The sequence below is a fragment of the Eptatretus burgeri genome, chromosome 6 (assembly GCF_056783735.1).
Source record: "Eptatretus burgeri isolate ZD-2024b chromosome 6, Ebu_testis_v1, whole genome shotgun sequence".
Classification (NCBI taxonomy): Eukaryota; Metazoa; Chordata; class Myxini; order Myxiniformes; family Myxinidae; genus Eptatretus; species Eptatretus burgeri.
The window spans coordinates 111,361,235-111,388,340 of record NC_140966.1 but is presented as its reverse complement, the minus strand read 5'-3'; the positions used below and the strand labels follow the sequence as shown (position 1 = coordinate 111,388,340).

Genomic DNA, 27,106 nt, shown 5'->3' with positions numbered 1-27,106 from the left:
CAAGAAAAAAAAAAGAGAAGAAGGCATTGCTAATTGAGGTGTTAATACCGGTGATTTTGGACAAACGATGCAGAAATCAAGAAAATGACAAAATACCAAGACCTCAACCACGAAGTGAAAATATCCTGCAAGCGGAAGAATGCCAGTTGTAGCAGGGATTACGAAGAACCTCGCAGAGATCTTAAAAACCATCCCCTGGGAATATCACTACAAACGAACTACAGTTGGAAGCCGTCCTGACCTCAGTGACGATCCTGAAGAGAGTCCTCAGAACAAAACCTTGAGAACAGAAAACTTCACAGCTTGGTCCATGAATCGTGACCCCTTCCTGTAATGAAGGTGGATAATTTGAGCCTGCCTGGAGGACTCCATTTCACATTGTGAAACCTGCACACTGTATGTAGATACCAATCAATGACCCACACCCCACACCCCACACACCACACCCCACACCCCACACACTATGGTAATACAGTTTATATACATACACACGCATAAAATACGTAAAAACGACAAACACAAAGATTTACCTCTAAACAGGGTTCTTTGAAAGAGGAATTCAAGTGGGAAATTAACAAAATTCCATTGTAAAATATATCAAGGCCCAGAATACAAAATGTCGACCTCTGCTCAAGGCCTTCACAGCCAGATCGGGGCAAACACCTGGTCGGCTGGACATTATTGTTTTTAAATACGTATGTATCGATGTCGAAGGTAGGGGTGGATTATATAAGGAGATCACACAAAAGGTTAAACAAAGCGATGTCCTGTAAAAATAAAATTTCACCTCCTGAGAAACCGATCGCACGGCACCGCAGGGCCCACCACAGGCGAAAAACGTACGTCCGTCTCATCGATATTCCCTTGAGAGCATGGACACCGAAACAAGCAACCAAGCGGCTTGGCGAGCGCTCACTAAGCGGCTTAAGCACTCAAGCAAGCACTCCGACGAAACGGCTGATTAGAAACGGCTCGTTTGGCATGCGATTAAAGAGACGTTGAACGTACACCTCCCGGAGACGCCCGAAATGTCGTCACGAACGCTGACGTCACCAGATGTTTACAAGTGTCGTGTTCTGTGAAGCTTCCGCCACGCGCATGCGCAGTGTGCGCTTCCCTGGGTAATGGCGTCCGTGGGGATTCTGGTGGAGTACCAGCCAGATGAGGACTGGGAAGACTCTGCTGATCGATTGGGACAATACTGTTGCGAATCTAGAAGCCATTTGCACACACACACACAGACAGATAGACAGACAGACAGACAGACAGACAGACAGCTGCCTCCGGAGTTCAGGTATTTCGATAAGTATGTGTTTATAGTTAGGGTCCCGACCTTCTGTCTAATGGGAATTTCGTGTGTGCGTTTCGAGTTACTTTTATAGTCAGGTTTTATTTTTTTTATATCTTTAAATCTTCATCCTTCGTTTTGGCACCATCGCCGTCCATCGCCCACGTGCAGCGTGTCACGTACAGGGGTGAGGTTCCCTCCGCCCACTGTGAGCTCGTCCAATCAACGGCGGCCACGAGTCGCCCGACAACCCCTCGTCCAATCTGGAGGCGTGTACCTCAGAGCGTTTCCCTCGACCCGCAGGGGAGGGGAAGGATAAGACGAGGTGGCGAGCCGTCGTCGAGGAAGGTTGGCCCGTCGTAAAAGAAGGAAGGGGAGAAAGAGGGGAAGCCTCGTCTTGCCTGCTGGCGTTCTCGTCTGGTCCGTTCCCGTGCTGGCTGGAGTCCGTGGAGTCGTTCCTGGTCCCTGGTGCTTGGTGCTGCGTTGTTGGTGGCGGGTTCGAGTCCCGCCACCGGACAAGCTCGACCAGACCGCACAAGGTGGACAGGTGCAAATAAAGACCCACGGGGTCCACTTTCTTTTTGGGTGTGTGCATGTGTGTGTCCGTGGGCCCCGTCTGTAAGTAGAATTGTTAAGTGCCTTGTACATTGTGAATTGCATTTCTTATTCGTGATAACTCTGCTCTGTGTGCTCCCCTCCCCGATTATTGGTTATAAATAAACCCCCGTGTTAAATGTACCAGCTCATTTTCTGTGCTTTCTCCCATTGGTCCAGCACGGTGCGTATTGAGAATTCGTGAGGCCGTTTGGGCCAGTAAGTTGTCATTGGGTCTGGCGCGGCTTTGGTAACTTCTGCTCAGTTACGCCGGATCAGAGTCGGTGATAGCGACTCGGTTCGGACAAAGTCGGCCGAGGGTGTGACTTCCCCGGTAATTTGACGACGTGGGTACTTAGGTATATTGAAATTAGGCAATTAACCCTACCCCACGCCATCAAAATATTGGGGACCACGGTCCGCTAAGGGGCCCGTGACCTTTCCGACTTATCCCAGAGTCACGACCTAAATTCTGGGTGTTCGGTGGGAAACGATTCCCCTGCTCCACTTAGTGGTCGTTTATCGCCACCGAACCCCAGCCCACAACAATACTTCATCTAATCGCTAAGATGATGGCGGCAGAAGATGCTGATCTTCGCCGGGCCATTCTGCTCACAGTGTGTGGCAAAACAATGTTATGTCCTGATGAAGGATCTGGTTTCTCCGGATAAACCGAAGGACAAAACCTTCGATGAACTGATCGACATTGTGGACAGGCACTACAAGCTGAAACTCAGGAAAATATTGTCCCGATACAAATTATACACTCATGGGAGCAAGGAAGGTCAGTCGGCGTCTGAGTTTGTTGCTGACCTTCGCAGATTGGCTGAACATTGTGAATTCAGTGCCACGTTGGATGAGATGTTGAGAGGCGTTTTCGTTATTGGCATCAATAAGGAGACGATCCTCCGGAAATTGTTGGTTGTTCCCGATCTCGATCTGACTGAAGCTGTGTCAATCGCAACTGCCTGCACTACTACGGATGAGGGGCTGCGTGTTATCAACGGCAGAAAGCAAGGCTCCCAGCCGAGTTCATGCAATGATGTGAACAAACTGAGCTCATCATCAGCTGTGAAGCCCAGCTATCCTCATTTTCACATATCTTCTCAACACATCACCTCGCTCCATAATGCGAGCTCGTCTGTGCCAAAGCAGAGCAGTGGATCATCGGGTTCTCCAACAGGTAAACCGTGTTGGCGTTGTGGGGGCAGGCACTTACCCCACCTGTGTCGTTTCAAACACTGCTCCTGTCATAACTGTGGGAAACTTGGTCATCTATGCAAGATGTCGCCAGACATCCCAGCACGGTACGAATCACTACATGATCGGGTTGGCCACGCTAGTGACTGGTGGTGAAGCAATACCTCCTGCTTCAAAGGAGCATGATTTGCTCAGTATGTCAAATAAAAGCAAACCCATTGTGGTGGATGTCAGGGTGAATGACATTGCCGTGAAGATGTAGCTGGACACCGGGGCCAGCAAGTCAATCGTGAGTTCCGAAACTTTCGATAGGCTGTTTAGCCAGGAGACAGCGAGACCAGTACTCAGACTGGTGACCGCCAAGTTGCGAACTGACACCAATGAACTGATACCTGTGATTGGCAGTGTGGAGGTGAAGGTCACCTTCAATGATGTGTCACGGAAACTACCCTTGTGGATCATTCAGGGAAATGGGACGACATTGTTTGGGCGTAATTGGCTTGAATTCATTAAACTCAATTGGCCTGTGATCAAATTGATGGCTTGTGATGTTAATCACAATGCAATTCTTGACAAATACCCCTCATTGTTTGGAGGTGGTGTCAGGACCTTTTTTTCAAGGTGTTAAAGCCAAAAATTTTGTGGATGAGAGTGCTAAGCCAATTATTTTGTAAGGCGAGGTCTGTACCTCACATGATGCGTCCAAAGATCAAGGCAGAACTCGACCACCTGCAGATGGAAGGTGTTATCAGTCCTGTTGAGTTCAGTGATTGGGTATGTCCAATTGTTCCTGTATTAAAGTCAGATGGTAGTGTTCGGATTTGTGATGGTTACAAAACAACAATCAACAGGTATCCCAAATAGGATCATTATCCTTTGCCCAAGGCAGATGATTTGTTCGCTATGCTTTCTGGTGGAAAGAAGTTTAGCCGCCTGGATTTGGAATCTGCTTCTCAGATGTTGCTTGATTAGGACTCCAAGAAGTATACATGTTGTAACACTCACAAGGGGTTGTTTGTTTATAACTGCTGTCCTTTCGGAATCAAATCAGCCGCTGCGATATTTCAACGCAATATGGAGAATCTGCTGAAAGCAATTCCAAATGTTGTAGTGTTTCAAGATGATGTTTTGATCGCTGGCTGCAATGATGCTGAACATTTGTGTAACCTTGAGGCGGTTCTCAAACGTCTTGTTGAAGCCGGTGTTGAGGTGAAACGTGACAAATGTCGATTTATGTGACCCGACGTGGAATTTCTCTGTCGTATTGTCAGTGCTGATGGCATAAGGCCCAGCACGTCCAAGACGGAAGCTATCAAGGATGCTCCGACTCCTGCGAACACGACCGAGCTCAAAGCTTTCCTGGGTATGTTGAACTATTACTGTAACTCTCTTCCGAATCTGAGCACCGTCCTTGAGCCTCTCCACAAACTCCTTCGTGAAGGTGTTGAATGGCGATTGTGTACCCTATGAATTCCATGACAAATTGAGGCCGTACCTTGCTCGTAAAAATGAGTTGTCTTTACATTCGGGTTGCCTGCTGGGGGGCAGCAGGGTCATTGTACCGCCCAAAGGTCGAAACAATGTGTGTGATGAGCTAAATGAATCGCATCCAGGGATTGTAACCATGAAGTCAATTGCCAGGAGCCATGTTTGGTGGCCAGGTATAGATGAAAACCTAGAGAGCTACGTTCGCCATTGCTCCATGTGTCAGGCCACTTCCCTGAACTCGCCTGAGGCACTGCTTCACATGTGGTCCTGGCCTTCTAAACCATGGTCTCAAATTCACATCGATTTACGCTGGTCCATTCTTCGGGAAGATGTTTTTGGTTGTTATCAATGCTCATTGAAAGTGGATTGAATGTTTAGCCTTATCCTGTACTCGTGAAATCACGGTTGAAAGTTTACGTTCCATGTTTGCCACTCATGGTTTGCCAGATTGTGTAGTTAGTGAAAATGGCTTATGTTTCACCAGCACTGTGTTTCAGGATTTCTTGAAACAAAATGGTGTCAAGCACTATCGCAGTGCTCCCTTCGAATGGTCAGGCTGAAAGAGCTGTCCAGGTGATCAAGAATGGTCTCAAAAAGGCAAATGACGGTTCTTCTCTGCAAACCAAGTTATCACGTTTGGTATTTGCATATAGGACACGTCCGCACACAACCACTAGACGCACACCCACAGAAATGATGTTTGGTCGAATGCTAAAGACACGCTTCGACCTGATTCATCCGAATGATTCGTCCAGGGTTGCGGACCACTAGTTTAAACAGAAGTGGTACCATGACAGGACCTCAGTTCCACGTGCCATCAATGTGTTTGATCCTGTTTTTGTGCTGAATCCCGGCCGTGGATCTAAATGGCTCACTGGTCATGTTATAAATCGAATTGGCAACTCTTTTTATTTGTTGTGGAACTAACCGATGGACAAACGGTACGTAAACATATTGACCAGCTCCGCCTGAGGCAATGTGACCTCAATCCTCCAAACTATATTCAGCCCTTTGAGGGTGATTCCCTGGTGTCTGTTCTGATTGTGAGCCAAGTGCTTGAGCTCACCGAGTCTGAGCCCGATAGTGGTGTGATGGAGCCTGCTCCTCCTCCTTCCTCTCCATCTCCTCTTGAGGATGCCACTGTTGGTGTTCCACAAGAACAGTCACCCATCTTGCGATGCTCTGCTCGCACATGCAAGGCACCGGAGCGTTTGAATTTGTGATTGTACCGAGCACTGTTGTGTAAGTGTTGTTGGGGGAATAATGTTGTGCAAGATTTTATTTGGGGGGAAATGCTGTCATGTTCTGTGAAGCTTCCGCCACGCGCATGCGCAGTGTGCGCCTCCTTGGGTAATAAACGTGGAGCTTGGACTTGTGTGGTGTCTGGCCTTTCATCCCACAATCCTTCGGATACGCCACAATAAACATTGTAATTTACCCAGCGATTCGTAGCTATGATGAACAGGCATTTGATAATATCAGTGAGGAAAGTGAAAACAACAACTTTATCATTAATAGATCGTTGTGGCCTGTTCCAAGTCAAGGTAAAGTTGAGCAGGCCAAAAAACATGGCAGCTTCAGACCCCAGCGAGGTTACCCAGAAAACGTCTTTAGACCCAGACAGCGAGGTGGCCGAGGATCGCCTGATGAAGGAAATAATTAAATAAGGCCGTTAATTATCTTCAAAAGGGGTGTTTTAATTAACCTAAACACCCAATTTTCACTCTTGCACATCCTTGGAGTTTTCTTGGTATGCGTGCAAAGTTTCAGGTTGCGAGGTTTTATCGTTTTGGAGTTATAGAGGACACGCACACACATTGCCTTTTATTAGTATAGATAATGGACTGGTCCCTCTGCAATCTCCTGCTGATTGGTCAGATTTAGTCACATAGTTAAGTGGTGGAATGGAGTCTGATATTCATGCTGAGGAGACATATCTCTTTCGTTGTAACAACAGTGTTGTTCTCAAATGCAAATGAAGGTTCTTCAAAGAGCATATATTTGTTCATTCATTTGGAGTCTGGCTGGTCATGCGGTGAAGTGCACGGACAGTTTGTGCGTCAAGACCGAGCCATTGGGGAGGCCTCGGCCCACGTCGGAGCAGTGAGCATCCGTGTTTGTCAGCTGACGCCTGAAACTCGACGTACCCCGGCCGATGTCGATACTGTCGACACTCTGCGCACCCAGAATCTGTGCACTCAGAGATCGACATGCTCACACGGTGATCGGAGGCGGCAGAGAGAACGTTACCAGACTAATGAAACGTTACGTGTTATACATAGCATTATCAAAACTTTGTTTTAATATGAAAAACGAATCAGCCATACCTAAAAACCCCACCTTGACACTCGAATCATCCTTCTAGCATGTTCCAATCGAAAGTTATGTCTTTTTCTATTTCATCTATTTCGGGTGACAGCCATCTGGGATTTATGTAAATTCTCAGTTACCCAAAGATGCCAAGCTGGCATCTGATTGATTCGACATCTCAGACAATGTTTTTGTATACCTTGTCGAGGCTCGTATGAGTGCGAAGACACAACGCACAGCAAGGGGGGCATGAGACGAGGGGCGGGAGTGGGAAGGACAAAACAGTGGGGAACAGAGACATTAGGAGATCTGTGGAAGGGAGAGGGATAGGGTGGGAAACATGGGGTATATAAGATGGAGATTACAGGGACTTTCAGGAAGGAAAGCAGGGAAATTGAAGGGGGTGGGTTTGGGGTGGATTACCAGGGGTAGAAAAGATTGAGGATTTGGATAAGGGAAGATAAGAGGTGGTGGTGAACAGCTGTTTTGAAGGCCTGGAGGGAAGAATGGGATCGAACAGAGTGAGGGAGTTTATTCCAAAGGCGGGAAAAAAGAGGAATGAAAGAGTGAAGATGAGCAGTGATTCGTGATTTTGGTAGTTTTACCAGAAGGGGGTTGTTGGCGGACCTTGAGCGCCCTGCGGAAATATAGTTGGGACAAATCGCATACAGAGCAGGGGTGGTCGAGACCGAAGAGACGGTAGAAGACAGAAAGACCACAAACCTGCCTGCGGTGAGAGAGTGAGAGGCCCAAAGACTCAGCCTCATCACGGGAGATGCCAATGATCCAAAATGCCTTAGTTTCCACAGCGTGAAACTGAGAAAGGTGGGAGGCAGGAACACCACCCCAGAGGGGAGAGCAGTACTCCATCATGCTGCGGATGAAAGCTTTACATGTGGTCAGGAGCTCAGGTGGGCCGAAGAAGGACTTTGCATGACGGAGGATTCCCAGTCGGCGACTGGCTTTGTAGGCCAGGTCGGAAATGTGGCTTTCCCAGGAAAGATCATGGCAGATCATGAGACCCAGAAGCTTCAAAGGACTTCCATGAGTGGTGATGTGAGCCATGAGTGGAGATGGCCTTGTATACCATAGGAAGAGAGTTTGGTGAGCAGGGCAGGGTGTCAGACCGTGCCAAAAGCACGCGATATGTCTAGGGATGTGGCTCTGATTTCATGTCAGGCATTGAGGATCTACATCCATTGTTGGTAGAGCAGAAGCAGCATATCCAGGGTGGAGTGACCTGGTCTGAAACCAAATCGATGATCGGAAATCAAGCCATTGGAGAAGAGGAAGGATTTATGTCTGAAGCGATCATGGATTCCATAACCTTGCTGATGATTGGGAGAAGGCTGATTGGTCTGCAGTTGCAGGAATCTGTTTTTGCACCTTTTTTGTGTAGGGCAGTAATGTTTGCTGATTTCCAAGCAGATGGCAGATGACCTTGAGCAAATGAGAGGGTGAATAGAACAGAGAGAGGGTGAGCAAGAGCAGAAGAGCAGGTTTTTAGGACACGTGGGCTGATGCCGTCTGGACTGGTTGCAGAATCTGAGTCGAGGTTTGACAGCAAGCTCTCCACCTTGTCAGGAGAAAAGGACAGAGAGTCCAGAGACAGTTGGGTGTGACTGGGTAAGGTGGTTACAGAAAGCGATGGGTTTTGGACACAATATTTTGATGCAAACACCGAGTTTAGGTATTCAGCCTTTTCACATGCGGTATCAGCAGTGCGGCCATTTGAGGTAAGGGAGGGGATGGAGGGGGAACATACACCAGAAACAGATTTGATAAGACACCACCAGGATTTGGAGGAGGGTGAGAGAGGTTTGAGAGTTCAAACTTGAGATAGGAAGATGTTGCTTTCTGGTTCTCCTGAGGGTAGATACACAATTGTTCTGAGCTTTATGGAAGAAACTGAGATTACCCTTAGTTGGGTTTGCTTTCCATGAGGCAAAGGCAAGTTGTTTCAGGACAACTGCTCGCCACAAGCTTCAGTGAACCATGGGCGGGAGGAAGGGTTGGACAACTCAAGATGAGAAGGGATAAATCTGTGCATGAGGGAGAGAAAGTTTCTTTGAAAGAATTCCCAAGTTGAGTTGATGTTTGAGAAAGTTTTGATGGGTGACCAGTCTCGAAGTTTGATGGCTGCTTGGAGACCATGCTTATTGTCTTGAGTGAAATGATGGCGCTGAGGTGGTTCTCTGATAACAGCCAGAGAGATGTCCACTTTGACAAGCATGTGTTCAGAAGAATCGATTGGAGTGGAGGAAGAACAGCAGATATTTTCAGGGAAATTTGTCAAAATCAGATCCAGAAGAGATGGAGTACCATTGTTTGTCGGGATGATGGTCGGGAAATTGACCGATTGAGTTGGTCCCAATGAGTCGCAGAAAGCTTTTGCTGAAGTGCCATAACAGGTGAGAGAGGTACCCACACCGACCCAACTGGCATGATGACAATTGAAGTCCCCACATACGAGGAAAAGAGAGTTTGGATGAGAAGATAGAAGTTGGTCCATGTTTTCGGATAGTGAGGTGTAGATGGAGTCATCACTGTTTTGGTGGATGGTACAGCACACATATAAACATGAGTTGGGAGTGGAGGGGAAGCTGTTGCCAGAGGTGTTTCTGGGGGAGTGAGGGCAGTGCATGGAGAGTGAGGAATAGAGTTTTTGATGGAGAGCAACTCCTCCACCAGGACGAGGCTCAGGTCTGTCACACTGGAGGAGGGAGTAACCAGGGAGAGATACTTGGAAGCAGAGACGTCTTGAGGGAGGAAAGTTTCTGTTAGGCAGATTATGTCTGGTTTGTCAGTGGCAACCTGCATGGACAGATCTGTAAGGTTTGAGTGAAGTCCCTGGATATTTGAGGTCCACACTGTTAATGAAGAGGGGCGGGAGGAGGCTTTGGGTGCAGGGGATCGGAGGAGGGGGAGGGTAGGACAAGGGAGGAGAGGGGAAAAAGGTAGGGAGAGTTGTTGAAATGGTGTGGGGTTTTGCAGAATAGCTCAGGGAAGGGGCCAGATGAGGAGGAATAAAGGCTCTGTGGTGCTGGGGGACAGGGGACAGAAAGCATTTGAGTATTTGAGGAGGTGGAGTGATGAGATGGAGGAGAGAGGGCAGGGGAAGGAGGCAGCTTTGTTGATGTAAGTGGGGACAACTTTGAGAAGGGTGAGTGAGGGGGTGAATTGTGGGGAGAGTTCAAAGTTGGAGTTGGAAAAAAAGAATGGTTGATGGAAAGTGAACACTCAGCAAACTGGGGTTTTAAAATTTTAAGGTCAGAGATGTGATTAAAGACATTTCTTGATGGATGCAATAAAGGCGAATTAAGAGAATGGAGAGAAGAAACTCTTTAACAATTCAATTCAATTCAACTTTTTAGACAAGGTATGAAGGAAAGGTCGAATTGAGAGCAGTCTGTTTAAATAGTATGGTGCATTATGATACAGTAATTAGAACTAAATGTGTGAAAGAGGAAGATGAAGCATTAAAAGAGATCGTTTTTATTATTATTATTATCATTATTATTATTGTTTGAGAGAGTTTTCATCAGATTCGGTACTAGAAATGTTTGAGAAAAAAATCGTGAGATGAATGGTGAATTTGGATCTCAAAACGCTGGGGGTAGAAACAGATCACGGTTTTGGGAGAAGCACGTGACTGGAAGGTGTATCGTCAAAAGTGAATTTATTTATTTTAAATAAGGCTTGTGTTGCATTCAGAAAAGGGAAGGTTGAAGTAAAATTGTGGAGGTGAATGGTGAATTTGGAACTGTAAATGCAGTGAAGCTGCTGGGTCAATGAAAAGTATCAGGAAGAGGGTGGAGAGAGACATGTGGTTACAGCAGGTGTATAGATCGAAAGGATACAAGGAAGATTATTAATTTTTGAAGAATAGGTAAGATTTGGGAATGGAAGGTTGTAGGAAGAGATTGTGAAGGTAATGGTGAGAGTGGGTCAGCTCAAGTGGAATAAAGATGGTGTGCCAGTAGGAGGAAGAGAAAGAATAATAAGGATCGGGTCTCGTGGGTGTGCAAGGAGAAAGGTAGATTTTTTTTTTTGGATTTAAGACAAAAAACAGATTGTTTAAATGAGAGGGATGGAGGACATTGGGAAAGTGGGGAAGATAGGAATTAAATGTAATAGGGAGAGAATACAAATAAAAACGATTGTACACCCATAGGGGAAGTGTGGGTAGGCCTCAAGTAAACCGGTAAGACAAGGTCGACGAAAACTCACAAAATAGTACAATTTTTGAAACAAAACCAAACTAGGAACACAGTAACATGTCGGTGAGAAAATAAACAATTAAATCGGGACAGATAACAACCAGAAACTTAACTTTGAGAGCACTGAGAGACCCTGCCATCGCTCCAAACGCAGAACCGGAAGTCCCAATGAATGGTTCATGACTCCATCAAAAAAAATAAACCTCCCAGTATCAACAATTTCTGGGTCCACAATCGCGATTGTGAACGGTGGTTACTGGACTGACATAGTAAAAGCACAACCAACGAGAAATCGATGTGAACTAGGAAAGATCAAAAGAGGAACTGAAAGGCAGAAACACATCACATGGCAATGGAGCGACGTCAGGATGATTTAGCTTCATTCTATACTAGGATCGATTGCCGTGCTGATTAGGAGAATAGGGAAGTAATCTGGGATGCAAATTACTTGGGTCTCACAGACCCAGCACTGGAAAGGATGGGTTGTGTTCGCAATTAAGCTTTTCCCTCGAACCTGAATGATTTTTTTTTTTACATTTTAATGTCACTGAATTATTTGTAACTAAATGATGAGAGCATATAAGGAGGCTCGTGCTAAAAAAAATTTAAAATATATAACAGTTATAGCACAGCAAAAACCTTGCCGGTTCTTTCGGACCCACTCCCTGTATCTAAGGGTTTTAAAAACAACCCGATGTACATACATGAAGAAAAACATGTGCAGCTTATTTGTACCTATAATACATAATGGCCACACACACACACACACACACACACACACACACACACACACACACACACACAGACCCACACACACACACACACACACACACACACACACACACACACACACACACACACACACACACACACACACACACACACACACACACACTATGTTGCTGATGCAGTGTCCCTATTACCAGTACACTGGTGCTCATTTTACCCACCTCAGAAGGATGACAAGCTGAGTCAACCCCACCTGGTGTTAATTCAGTAGCTGACAGGGTTTGGACTCAGCACGCAAGGAGGCCACCCTCATCACTAAGCCAACACCAGGCTTATTGTGGTGACTTACCTGGGATCGTTCCAATTACACTGGGCCATGGACTAACACCCTGCCGATATGTGCAGCTTCATGCAACTGTGGCACCTGATTAAGATCTTTTTTTTATTTGGTTGGAGTCGGGTCAGCTGTCCAGCCAATGGGTGAAAAGCAGTGGGCACGGAGTTAAGCCAGCTGAACACTGACCCTTGTATACCACGTGATATTTTAGAAGTCCAAAAAGGGCATAACTCTGAAAAATTGACGAAACGTCCTGAAACTCGAATTTGTTTTGTAATTTACGGTAATAAAACAATGTACCAAGTTTCAGTTGAATATGTTATAGGGTATGGGGAAAAAGTGAAAAATTGTGGGACGGACAGGCAGGCAGACAGAGCAAACCAATCGTCTCCTCCAGTGAAACCGGTAAGGGGCTAATATATGCGTTGTCAGATTCGTCAGGAGGATCCCCTGCAAAGCTTATCTCTGCACCCTACGATTGTGTATTTTGGGGAGGGGGGGGTTGCATGTTTGATCTATGGACACTCCCACTGTACATTTTGGGGAGGGGTGGTTGCATGTTTGTACAGGGTGGCCACAATGTCGAGCCACCCATTGTAAAAATTGTGACATTGCATTTTATCATATTGGCTGACAACACTGGAGGGTTCTACATGTCATACCATATACATTTGCATTACTCTTTTACTTGATTACATTTTTTTACAGCATATGACACTTTTTAAGTGTACAGTGGATTTGTTTGTGTTTCATCATTGTCATTACAGAGAATAATTTTGAGCCATGTTCGGTGGGACATTTCCGGAGCATTTGTGGGGTGATCCCATTAAAAGGAAGTCTACCTGCTTGGTCATCAGTGGTTTTGTGGTGCTGCTGTGCAACGTTCTCTTTTCTGAAGCTCCAAAGAGAATTATCAAATTTCAACAGGTATGGACTTTCCCTTTTTCTGGACTTTCGTGAACCCAAACACTGACAGCAATCCGTTGTTTAACGGTGTAGTTGCTTGTATCACCCATGGTTACAGTGAACCCAGACACTGACAGCAATCTATTGTTTAATGGTGTAATTGCTTGTATCACCCATGGTTACAGTGAACCCAGACACTGACAGCAATCCCTTGTTTAATGGTGTAATTGCTTGTTTTACCCATGGTTACAGTAAACCCAGACACTGACAACAATCTATTGTTTAATGTGTAATTGCTTGTATCACCCATGGTTACGTTCACTCAATATGAAAAAAAACAGGGAATAAGCGTGGTGTTAGCTTTGTGGTTTGGGTGGCTGGTTTTGGATCTTGGGGTTCTGGGTTTGAACCCCGTTTGCCGCTAAATTACCAGGTCCCCTTGACTCAGAATTTCATTCCTCTGAGATCGGCAAAATGAGTATAAGTATACTGGTAGAGGGGCACCGCATCAGCGGCACAGTCGTGCCCTAACAAAATTATAGCTGCCATTCGCGAGGAGGAGGAGGAGGAGGAGGAGGAGGAGGAGGAGGAGGAGGAGGAGGAAAAAAAAATTGAATGAACACGATCCGTACACGAAAGGCAATGTGACAATTTTCACAAGATGTGACAAGACGCCATTGCGGTCACCCTGTGCAGATGTTGAAGATTTATGATGGAGAGTAGAGTAGCAACAAATGAAAGTATTAAAGGGACGTTTTAATAATATTACAAGGACACATCACAGGGTTTTCCTGTGAACATTTCATCGGTCGTGGTGTCGTTCTTGCTTACACGACGACCCACCTCTCTTAATCGCTTGTTCCGCTTGCTGAGCGGCTTGGCGAGATTCTTGCAAAGCGGTTGATCCGGAACCACTCAACAATCTACGTAGGGGTTGCACCCGGTCATTACGATTACAACCCTCCCCCCCCCCACTTCGCACCCCCACCCCACCTGATGGGTACCTGTTGGTGCACGCAATAAGTGAAAGTTTACAACAGACGCGAAAAGAGGATAACTAAATTATTATTTATGTAAAAACAGAAAGATTGACAAGTGTTGATGAAACGTGTCCGTGATGTGGACGAGTAAATCCGTGAGTTTCGTCCTGAGTTGACACAATGGAGGCGCCTCGTCATCAATTCACCTGGAATCGGATCAAAGGTAACATCATCAAGAGGAGGTGCGTTACATGGAACGTAGAACGATTTGGGTCCGAAGGGAACGGAATTCCCTGATCCTGTGCACGGCTGTCGGTGAACAGCGGCGAACGGCGATGACGACCTACGTCATGTGCGCCGGTGACGTCACGACGAATCCCGTTCTATCTCGGGACGCGTCAGTCGGTCATTGCGTGTGAGCACGGACGGGCGGGCGGTGAGTAGTGCAGAGTGAAACGACGGAGTAGAGGAGGAGGAGGAGGAGGAGGAGGTACAGATCGCGGTGCAGGTGCTGGCATCGGCGCAGGTGTGGGAATACCGAAGAGGGACGCTCGGGCGGGGGGGAAAGGGTGAGCCTGGACAACGCGCCATGGCGGACACGGACACATCGTCGCAGGCTCATCGTCGATTCTCTCCCTTTTCTCCGTGTCCTCCAGCCCCCGGGTGAGGAAATTTCCTGCTAACCCCTCCATGATTGCTCCCCATCATTGACGCCCTGGTGTTTTGTTCCATTTTTTCCCATTCCGGTTCATTCCCCTCCCGGCCGCGCCCTCCATGCGCAATTGAACCCCGAGATGATGCGCAAGCTCCACGTTCATTGTCTCACCTCATCGTTCCCGACCCGTCCCTCCTGCTCCCAGTCGTTTAAACACAATCATGAGTCATAATTAAATCCTTTACCCTTAACCCCCCCGCCCCCCTCAACCCACAACCGCGTGTATTCCGACCACACTGTTTACATCATTATGTAATAATGTTTGTTTAACTTGAGTTTTCTCTTAAATCCCCACATTTGTTCCACATAACCACCATGGGTTGTCCATGTAGTGAATGAATGGTGGTTTTTCCCATTCGTACCTTCAGAATTCATTCCCTCATCATTATCCCTCTCCGTTTCCTCTACCTCCTCATTTGTTTCTGTGCCCCTTCCCCTTCCCATACCACTCTCACCTCTGAATGTCCTATTTATAATTCCTTTATGTCCCACTCCTCATCCCTCTCATCCCTCTCAATGTCCTATTTCTAATTCCTTTATGTCCCACTCCTCATCCCTCTCATCCCTCTCAATGTCCTATTTCTAATTCCTTTATGTCCCACTCCTCATCCCTCTCAATGTCCTATTTCTAATTCCTTCTTTATGTCCCACTCCTGCTCATCCCTCTCCGTGTCCTACATTTTGTCCTCATCTCCATGACTATCATTGTAAATGTCATGATGTTGTTCATCATGCCAGCTTGCCAGTATAACGACAAACATTGCTCACGACGGACACCAAAAATGCCATGTCTGGTGAGTTCAGGCATTGCACATCACCTCATTGTAATTGTTACCTCCTTGTTTAGTACTCTTCGTCTGCTTGGAACACTTTCAATTCATCAACTATTCCATACTACATTCTTCCTACGTTCTTCACTCTTCTTTGCTCTTATTCTTCACTTTTTTTTTTCTTCATCCCCCTCCTACTTACCCCCTCCTCCTTTTCTTCTTCTTCACACTCCCCTACCTCCCCATGCACCGCTCGTCTCAATGCATTCTCATCCTCAAATTTATCATACACCACCGTTCCTACCTCATCAAAATACAGGTTTCTTGCTCTGCATGCTACTTCAAACCTCACACCTCTTCACACAGTGAACCACGGATCCTCACTTTAACACAGCCCCGCCACGCATCCCCCACCCCCGCCACGCATCCCCCCACCCCCGCCACGCATCCCCCCACCCCCGCCACCACACATCCCCCCCCCACACCCCATCACACATCCTCACTGCACACCACCCTTCATCCACAATATCCTTCATATGAATCACATTTCCCACAATTCCATTGTTCTATCAATCCCTGGGGCTGTTTCATTGTTCTACAGATAACCTTTGCTGATACACACTACAGTGTCCTCTGCTGTACAAACAATAGAATAATAGTTTATTTTACTTCCGTTGTATTAATAACGAATCCCGTTCGTACAGATCGAGTTCTAAAGGCTCAGACATCGTTAGGTATCAAATCTTCAGGTGAAAGTGAAGGTTAAGTGTGCACCTGTGTTTGGTGTAGAGTATATAGTGCTTACACCTGTCGACCTGTGACCTGATCCAGGTTGGTATCGCATAATGCTGTCTTGTTTTCCCTGACAATGGTACAACACGAGTGTTATAACGTGCTTAACACTCACACACATGTACGGACGTGGACAAACCTTGCATAAAAGGAACATTCTTTCATTGTTTCTATTACTATGACTTTTACTCTTTTAATTTCATGTCAGATGTCTACGTTTCACACCAACGTGTCCTTATTATCAACACATCATCCCTTGTATGGGGAAATGGGAGCGTGGGTGGGTGGGTGTGTCTGTCAGGGGAGCATGGGTGGGTGGGTGTGTCTGTCAGGGGAGCATGGGTGGGTGGGTGTGTCTGTCAGGGGAGCATGGGTGGGTGGGTGTGTCTGTCAGGGCAGCATGGGTGGGTGGGTCTGTCTGCGAGGCGAGCATGGGTGGGTGGGTGTGTCTGTCAGGCGAGCATGGGTGGGTGGGTGTGTCTGTCAGGCGAGCATGGCTGGCTGGGTGTGTCTGTCAGGCGAGCATGGGTGGGTGGCTGTGTCTGTCAGGGGAGCATGGGCGGGTGGGTGTGTCTGTCAGGGGAGCATGGGTGGCTGGGTGTGTCTGTCAGGGGAGCGTGGGTGGGTGGGTGTGTCTGTCAGGGGAGCATGGGTGGGTGGGTGTGTCTGTCAGGGGAGCATGGGTGGGTGGGTGTGTCTGTCAGGGGAGCGTGGGTGGGTGGGTGTGCCTGCAGGGGAGCGTGGGTGGGTGTGCCTGTAGGGGAGCGTGGGTGTGTGTGCCTGTCGGGGAGCGTGGGTGTGTGTGCCTGTCGGGGAGCGTGGGTGTGTGTGCCTGTCGGGGAGCGTGGGCGTGTGTGCCTGCAGGGGAGCGTGGGTGTGTGTGCTTGTCGGGGAGCGTGGGTGTGTGTGCCTGTCGGGGAGCGTGGGTGTGTGTGCCTGTCGGGGAGCGTGGGTGTGTGTGCCTGTCGGGGAGCGTGGGTGTGTGTGCCTGCAGGGGAGCGTGGGTGTGTGTGCCTGCAGGGGAGTGTGGGTGGGTGTGCCTGTAGGGGAGCGTGGGTGGGTGTGCCTGTAGGGGAGCGTGGGTGGGTGTGCCTGTAGGGGAGCGTGGGTGGGTGTGCCTGCAGGGGAGCGTGGGTGGGTGTGCCTGTAGGGGAGCATGGGTGTGTCTGTCGGAGTTGTGGGGGTTGGCTGTACAGCCGTGTGGGGAGCGTGGTGTTGTCCAAGCATGCCATCGACTGAGGAATGCTTGGCCTTCTGAGGAGCAGTTTATTGAGGACTTTCCGACATTTTAGGTCGAACTCGAACGTTGTTATTTCGTGTAACGTTTTGTTACTTTCACTTGTGTTTATGTCCCAATGGTTCAGCATGTCGTTCCCAAAGGAACTTTGGCGCAGGAGGAGGTGATTTGGCCCATCACGTCTGCGCTGCACCAACCACAGTATCACCTGTTCACACACAAACTACCGACCACGCACACAAGCCAATATCCCATAACCCACTATCTCCAATGCATCCAGGTACCTGTCTAAATCCAATTTTAACTGATCCATCCACCCTGCTGCCACTACCTTTCCGTGGAGACCATTCCACACATTAAACACTCTCCAAATGAAAAACCCTTACCTTAAAACTGTCCGAACCTTCATCTTCTTTACCCTCAAGCTTTACCCTCTGATCCCCAGTCCTAACACTATGCACTCTGCTGAAAAACTCCACTTCGCCTGTCTTGTGCACACCCTTCATTGTCTAAAACATCACCATCAGATCCCATTGTAATCACCTTCCTCTTTCCTTCACCTGTGTATCCACCTGGAACCATGCTGTTAGATTACCCTCCCCCCCCACCCCCCAGTATCTATTATCACCGTCAGATTCTTTTCCTGTGTGACACAATCCAAGATTGTCCCTTATATCTTGTAATCTCCATTATCACTATTATTACCCATCCCGACGAGCACCTTACATTTCCTAACCTGCATCTGCCAATCAATTAAAGTACAGTATCTACACTTTCCTCAATCTGATCACCCACTCTCTGTTACCTCTAAGCTTTAACTTCATGTGCAAATTAGAAGGTCTACTCTTAACCCCACAATCCAAATCATTGATGTAAATAATGAATAATAATGGTTCCAGCACTGATCCCCGAGGTACCCTACCACTTGCATCTTCCCAGTAAGACATCCTCCCACTCATGGCCACTCTTTGCTTCCGATCCCAAATCCCGTTTCCAATCCAGGTAGCTACTCTACCAGCCACTGCACACGCGCTCACCTTAGCCAACAACCTTAGGTACTTTATCAAATGTCTTCTGAAAGATGAGATGCACAACATCCACCACACTTCCTTCATCCACCCAATCAGAAACGACGACTTCGTTGGCAGGAGTCCCTCATTATAGTGATTATCTGTTGGGTTGGTGAATGAGTGAATCAGATTTGGTTTAGTCATTTTGATATGTGATGTAGCTTCTGTGGTTTATTAACGGTTGTGTTTTCTTGATGGTAATGATCTGATCCCCAAGGATCAGATCATCAGGGGAGAAAGGGACTGTTGCTCCATCAACGTGAAGCTTGAAAAGCACTGATGATGCATTTGGGATGGAGAATCTAACTGTCATGGTGAAAGACCCAACTCATTGGATAACAGATTGTTTTACAAGATCTCACGGTCAAGGTAAGTTACACCAAAGATTAGACTCCAACCTGCACCACGTTTTCGGTTGATATCATAGTAGGTCTAGAGGTACACTCACTTCTGAGCTGTCCATCCGAGCCCAGCTATAAACTACCGTCCCGGTGTTTAACAAACAGGCAGGGCGAGGCATCAGTGTATGCGTTGTCCCTCGGATGGACGTTAACCTGGGCATCCAGGCTGCAGGCAGGCGTTGATGGATGTTAAAGACCCTACGGTGTCCTACACGGAGAGTAGGCGAGCTATCCTGAACAAATTACCAATTCCTGTACACTCGGTCGAGTAGTCTGTGTTGGAGTGGAGACCCATCCAGGATTGTAACCCAAGCCAAAGAAACAGCTTCAGCAGAACCGACGGTCGATATGGTACATGATTGTGCACGGTACATGATGATGATGATGATTCAAGCACCACATCTTACTCGACGAAGTACTCATCGAAATATTTGGAGAAAAAGCAAGATTGTCAAGGCCTGAGAGGAGGTTGTATAAGGCAGATGAGTCATAAATATGGCCACGGTAATCGAGTGTTTGTCGCTTTGTTCTCCATGTTGTCGATAAGAAGCAGGTGGCTCATTCCTGAGGATCAGGTTTACAAGGTGTTCCGTTGGGTTAGTGTCTGCTTCTTGGGAAAGACTTGATATGATGCCTTGGAGGTCCATTTATGGTTTTTGGCTGCTTGTAGATCTTGCACACAGGTTTGCCAGGTAGACATTTCGGCATGTGATGAAGGTCTGGTGCCTGAATTTATGTTCGCACCCCCCTCCCCCCAAGTGATACAGATTTAGTTTTGAGAGGTAAAGGTCAAGTACAAATGTTTCTCATTGGTGGAATGATAAAACGTTACATTTTCATCACTGAACACCTTCCCCTAAAGATATACTGAGGTTATTGGAGGGTTAGATACCAATTGTAGGGTAACCCAAGTTCAAAGTGCATTGTTCCATCCATCCATTGGGACCATACTCTGTGCAGAGCGTTGGTGCTGCCTCAGCAGTCTCCTTGGCAATTGGGCACAATCCTGGATGGATCGCGACTCCGACACAGTGCATTGTTACATACCTGCAATCCATTTTTATTCCATCAAAGTATTTCCTCATGTTGAGATGTTTCAGTGAATTGCAGGTTCTAATCCCTTTAATAAACCCAACAAATCGAATGCTGGTGGCGTGGTCGTATGGTAGCTTAGCTGCCGGGGTATCTCTCATTTCTTGAAGCGTGACTGTGTTGCTGATGCAGTGCCCCTCTACCAGTACACACACTGGAACTGGTACTCATTTCGCCGACCGCGGAAGGATGACAGGCTGAGTCAACCCCCTGGTGTATTAATTCAGCGGCCGGCGGTGCTTGAACTCAGGACCCTAGGATCCCAAGCCGCCACCCTAACCACTGAGCCAACACCAGGCTTAAATCGAATGCTTTCAAATGAGGAACACTCGGTTTTGTGCTTCATTTACTGTGGACTCTCATTTATATGAAAACTGTGAAACCAAACTTTGTGATTCTAAATATATTAACAACCAAAGTTATCCAGGTCTTTTGGAACACCCTGTACGTATCATCGACTGCTCCAAGAGGATTTCATGTAGGGCGCTAAAACTTTCTGGGTACGCCCCCCTCCAGCATCCTCCCACAATACCCACCATCATTCCACACCCCACCTCCACCCTCCTACCCCCTCCACAATCCCCATCCACTGAGGAGGGACATCGACACCCAACAGACATGATGGTGGGACACGGCACAGGCACAAATGGCATCCGGGAAAAGTATGAAACGGGACGATCCTGTAACATACAAGACATCTGGTCAGCCTGCGATGGTGGGCCAAAGCATCTGTCACCCATTTTGTCCAGGATGTCCGAGTGTGCTGGGCGATGCCTGTACTGTCGGGTGATGACGGGTATTTCTGCTTGAGTAATGTATAAATCGATTTATCAATTAATACAAAGTCCCTCTCTTATAAACCGGGAATGGAACAGAAAATCAAACCTACTGAGCTGAAGTAATCATGTGACCATCATTTTTATCTTCACGAACACTTCTGCCTTCTTCTGCTGAATCGCTCGCACAAGGCTCAAAACGATTCAGCTCCACAATTCCCACAACAGGGTTTCCATCACTAATTTTGTCTCCAATAGTTTCTTCAACATCTCGCTGATCAGTTTCAACATTCTGAGAAGCTTTGGAATTTCTGATGACGGTGGAATCAATACCAGAATCCGAGCTCAAAATACATTGCTTCTCGACGTAAATCCGCCATTTGGATAAGGATGAATTCCAGAAGTGATGTCACTGGCGTAATTGAAAATCGACCCTCCAGCACTTTTTTCAACACTTTGTGATTGGAAAAAAAAAATGCAACAAAAATTTTTTTCCCTTCAAATTAGACCGTGATTAGCGATTCTCAATGGTTTTCAGGAAAAGAAAAATTGAGTCACGGTTCCCCTTTCAGGCCAAATTTCACGTATGTTATGGTATTCGTGTGCTTCGCATGTTCGCTTTTGATGTACAGTATGATGGAACTGAGGGAACCAAACGGACACCTTCTCGTTAGCGAAACCATTCTTTGAACAACAAATGGTTGGAGTGGGGGAGGTTAGGTCAGGTGTGGGAGCATGCGCCGGAGTAGCACGTCGCTGCATCCACTTTCCGCCAGTACTCCAGGGGCATCCATCTGGCCATCCCCTATGCAAATGTCTTGCCCATCCCCATCTCCTTGAGATGCTGATCAACCTACTGCCACCACGAAGCATGTGGTCGGCCCATTGGCTTCCTGCTCTCACGAGGCTTCCTCCCTGTGAATCTGGTGAGCAGGATCAGCATCAGGAAAACTAGCCACATGTCCATACAACCATAGCTGACGCTCACGGACGATGCAGGTAACAAATCTCACTCGAGTCTCTCTCAGCCACTTGTTGGACACAATGTCCGACCAGCGATAGCCGAGGATTCTCCAAAGAGACCTGGAACCAAAGGAATGAAATCTCCGTCTCAGCTTCCTGGTCAAAGTCCAAGTATCACATGCATAGAGCAAGACTGGAAGCACCAAGGACCTGAAGACTTAGACTTTTCTCCTGCACAGGTACCGACAGCACCACACCCCATGATCCAGCAAATCCATGACTCCCCAGGCCTGACCCGGGTGTCTATTGACCTCTGGCTCACAGCCAGCAGAGACATGAATATCACTGCCAACGTAAGTGAATCTCTCTGTGATCTCAACATCCTCACCACAAATCGGTGCAGACAAGATGGCAGCATCCAAGATGTCAGTGAAAGCCTGGATCTTAGTTTTGATCTTGACATTCCCAAACGATACACCGCATCTTTATCTCTCTGACATCCTCCCAAGAATACAGTCCATACAAGCGCTGAAAATTGTGGGGGCCAGTACATACCCCTGACAAACTCCAGTAACAACTCGAAATAAGTCAGAAATGGAATCGCCACATCTCACAGCACTCTCAGTAACAGAGTAGAGTTCAGACATCAGATCGATCAGTTTTGGTGGCACCCCACGAAGACCAAGAATCCTCCAGAGGACATCCCGATTCACTGAATCAAATGCTTTACAGAGATCAACATCTGCTGCAAGCTGCCCCTGCCGAAACTCTCATCTGCGTTCGGTGAGGACCTGAAGAGCAAGGATACGGTCAATCGTTGACCTCTTTGGTGTAAAGACTGACTGCTCTGGGCACTGGTGCTCAAGCAGATGGTGGCGAACCTTATCAAGAATTATCCGAGCAAAGACCTTGCCTGGCACTGACATCAGCATCACCCCTCAGTGGAGGTTGCGATCCTGGCGATCACCCTTCCCTTTCCAGAGTGACAACAAGGCCCCTCTTCCAGTCAGTTGGGATGATGCCTGTGTTCCAGGCAGAGCACAGAACTGCATGCAATGACATGAGTACAACATTTCCACCAGCCGTGAGAAGTTCAGCATGGATGCCACAGATCCCAGGAGCTTTCCCCCCATTTCAACCGGTCCACCACAGCTGGTGTTTCCACAAACGAAGGTGGATCACATTTGATTGGAGGGTCAGCAATAGGTATAGTAACACCCCTGACGTCCAACTCGACAGCTGGTGGATCAGCCTGGCACAACCGCTCAAAGTAACCGGCCTAGCGGGCCTTCACTTCGGACTTCTCTGTCAAGAGTCCACCAGCATCTGCTCTAACTGCTAAACACCAAGGGACGGGCTTGGATGAACGCAATGCGCAAATTCCCCTATAAGCAGAACGAGAATCACTTGACCACAGGTGATGCTCTACCCCCTGACAGATTCCTCACACATCGTCTTCCTTGTCCACGCTCAGCACACGTACAGTTCTTTGCCTCAACTCCCTGAACAGCTCAGCACTGCCATTAAGTCAGTGGTATCTGGTCAGTGACATCTGGTCACTGGTATCCAATGTCACTTGAGAGACAAAATTCTTCTTCGCCATATGGTGAGTTCCAAGACATCCACCGGCAACATCAAGGATGGTGGTCTTGAAGGCACTCCACAACTCTTCAGGGTTCGTCAAAGCACCCAGACCACCCCCCCCCAAATCCCCACTCAGTCTGTTTGCAAACTCGCTTCACTCTCATCCTTGAGCTTGCCAACATTCAGCCGAGGCTGGGATGGTACCATTCTCCCAGATTTATGCTGCAACTTCAGAGTTGCTACAAGTCTGTTGCCGGTGTTGAGGAACTGAGTGCTCCAGTGGACCCTGCAGTTCTGGATCTTCCTCCAGCGACCATCCACGAGCACATGATCTGTCAGGGTTGTGTACTGGCCCCCACACTTTTCAGCCACACCGCCAGTGTTGAAATACCAAGTCCAGCGATGAGTCTCTAGGCGCTGAAACCATGAACCAGCCACCCTCAGTCCATGACTTCTTGCAAAGTCAAGGGATGTTATGCTTTTCTGGTTCATAGTTCCAGACTCATGGGGGCCAACACACATCTCATAACCATCCCTATCAGTTCCAGTCTGCATTGAAATCCCCCAAGAATTGAAGAGTATCTTGCCTGGGGCACTGATCAACCACAGACTCGAGCGTGGCACAGAATGCGTCCTTCACGGCGAGGTCACTCGCTTCAGTCGGAGCATACACAGAGACCAGGGAAATGACACCCAAGGAGTGATGAATCCTTTGTCTCCTAATACACTCGTTGACCGGTGTTACCGCAATTATCATTGGAGTCCGCTTATTGGATACAGCGACAGCAACTCCTTGGGCATGGTAACCATCAGAGTGACCAGACCAATAGTAACTGTAACCACCCACCATGATCTCGCCACTGTCCGTTCTCCGAACCTCAGAGAGTGCTGCAATATTGGTGTTCAAACGCTTGAGCTCAGATGATAACAGACAGGTGACCATCCTCTCTTAGGGATAGGATATTCCAGGCACCCACCCGAAGGGACCCCCTCAGGTTAACCCAAGGAGACCACCGTCTGGTGGACGACACCTCAGCACCACTCCACCACACACCACTGCAATTTGACCCAGGAAGTTTACCCCATGGTTTTCCTCCTATCATCAAGGAATGGCGGTCTCGAAGCCTTTGCCCAAATCCCTTCATCCAATGAACTGCCCTGCGAAGGGAAGCTGCACAGGAGGTACTCCCACAGAGTGGGTTTTCATTTTTCTTTGCATTTGTGGGTTTTGCGGAATGAAGTGTTTTACGGTGGCCAGAGGGCAAATCCTGCTACCAACCTCCAAAAAAACAAAAGGAACCCAACTGCAGGAGGACGTTTGCAGACACAGTTGGGCACTTGATATGAATGACTGTTGGCTCGCAAGGAGCTCCTCTGCCCTTTGGGACATCCATATTGAAAACCGACTTTACCACCATGTGATGGAACTTCTCAAATGGGAAGGATCATCTCCGATGTTTCGACCATGGGGTTGTCTTCGGGTGTGTGTGTGTGTGTGTGTGTGTGTGTGTGTGTGTGTGTGTGTGTGTGTGTGTGTGTGTGTGTGTGTGTGTGTGTGTGTGTGTGTGTGTGTGTGTGTGTCACACACAATGACATGACCTCAACATGCAGTAGGTAACACCAGAGCGGGATATCTTAAAGGGGTGATGAGGAAAAGGATGTGGAGAATTTCCATCTGCTTGTTGCAGTCATGTGGTACATCCTTTCCATCTGAATGATACTGATACTTAACAGCCAGCATACGATACCCCTGAGTCTTTGCTGAATACCACTTGGTGGTTTAAACGGACCCGAGCTTTGTTTGCTGAGCAGCTTCACATTGTGGTGCCTGCTTTTTTTTTAATATCCCGCAAGTATTTAAAGCATATGTTTTGTGTGACCTGTAAACGTCTTACAATGGGAATGCAATACATTCAAGTATGAGACTCGCATAATGGTATACCTGACATTATCACAATTTGAGGCTGCCAGTGTTGAGATGTCAACACGACAAACAACTGCTTACATTAAGCAATACACTAACCTCCATTACTTGTACATATCACTTTTTGTTTGTACAGTTTTATATTGCAAAAGCCTATCGTTTAAATGCTAAATTAAATTACCTTTGGTACACTGGTCGTAACAATAACTCTTGCTTTTCTGTACAGGGATCGACCACCTGCTTGTTTTGAGATGTTTTATCAACACAACATACACTCACCCAATGAACGTGCTTAAGATAGACCTTATTAGGACCTCATCCAGCATGCTTGTGTAGCTTCAGATGTCAAAAATCTCTAATATCACATTCAGAGTTTGTAAACGTGTTTGACCATCTATTTGATTTCAGTGGTGGCACATTGTTCCGCTGCAATGTTGTGTCAGATCGTGCATCACATTTGATCTCGGTTTATGGACCCTCTAAAGCTTTGTGTATCTGAACAATTGTATTTGGCAAATATTGCAACTCCTTTAGAACCTGTGGCCTACTTTTTAAAACTGGCTCGCGTTTTAAACCCGCAGCCTGCTTTTTATTTTTAAACCAGTGGCTCGCTTTTTATTTATTTATTTATTTATTTATTTTAAACCAGTGGCTCGCTTTTTTAAACTGCGGTCTTTTTTTCACCAACTTTTAAACTAACAGCCCAACTTTGCACCCGCTTTTAAACCCACTGCCAACCTTTGCACCCGCTTTTAAGCCCACGGCCCACCTTTGCACCCGCTTTTAAACCCACGGCCCACCTTTGCACCCGCTTTTAAACCCACGGCCCACCTTTGCACCCGCTTTTAAACCCACGGCCCACCTTTGCACCCGCTTTTAAACCCACGGCCCACCTTTGCACCCGCTTTTAAACCCACGGCCCACCTTTGCACCCGCTTTTAAACCCACGGCCCACCTTTGCACCCGCTTTTAAACCCACGGCCCACCTTTGCACCCGCTTTTAAACCCACGGCCCACCTTTGCACCCGCGTTTAAACCCACGGCCCACCTTTGCACCCGCGTTTAAACCCACGGCCCACCTTTGCACCCGCGTTTAAACCCACGACCCACCTTTGCACCCGCGTTTAAACCCACGGCCCACCTTTGCACCCGCTTTTAAACCCACGGCCCACCTTTGCACCCGCTTTTAAACCCACGGCCCACCTTTGCACCCGCTTAAACCCACGGCCCACCCTTGCACCCGCTTTTAATCCCACGGCCCACCTTTGCACCCGCTTTTAAACCCACGGCCCACCTTTGCCCCCGCTTTTAAACCCGCGGCCCGCCTTTGCACCCGCTCTTAAACCCACGGCCCACCTTTGCACCCACCTTTGCACCCGCTTTTAAACCCACGGCCCACCTTTGCACCCGCTTTAAACCCACGGCCCACCTTTGCACCCACCTTTGCACCCGCTTTTAAACCCACGGCCCACCTTTGCACCCGCTTTTAAACCCACGGCCCACCTTTGCACCCGCTTTTAAACCCACGGCCCACCTTTGCACCCGCTTTTAAACCCACGGCCCACCTTTGCACCCACCTTTGCACCCGCTTTTAAACCCACGGCCCACCTTTGCACCCGCTTTTAAACCCACGGCCCACTTTTGCACCCGCTTTTAAACCCACGGCCCACCTTTGCACCCACCTTTGCACCCGCTTTTAAACCCACGGCCCACCTTTGCGCCCGCTTTTA

The 27,106-nt window shown here is 47.8% G+C and overlaps 1 protein-coding gene across 3 annotated transcripts in view; it reads left to right on the top strand.

Annotated features, from left to right (window-relative positions):
- Nucleotides 1–1,146: 1,146 nt before the first annotated feature.
- LOC147025620 (C-Jun-amino-terminal kinase-interacting protein 1-like) overlaps nucleotides 1,147–27,106 on the top strand; it is a 54,054-nt gene continuing 28,094 nt past the window's right edge. For 2 of the 3 annotated variants that reach the window (XM_085886773.1, XM_085886772.1), the window contains exons 1-2: nucleotides 1,147–1,294; nucleotides 12,934–13,093. In XM_085886773.1, coding sequence (XP_085742899.1) covers nucleotides 1,162–1,294; nucleotides 12,934–13,093 — 293 coding nt within the window. In that variant the 5' untranslated portion in view covers nucleotides 1,147–1,161. Of the gene's footprint in view, nucleotides 1,295–12,933; nucleotides 13,094–14,198; nucleotides 14,716–27,106 lie in introns of those variants that run through there. The other variant, XM_085886774.1, reaches the window with a different exon arrangement.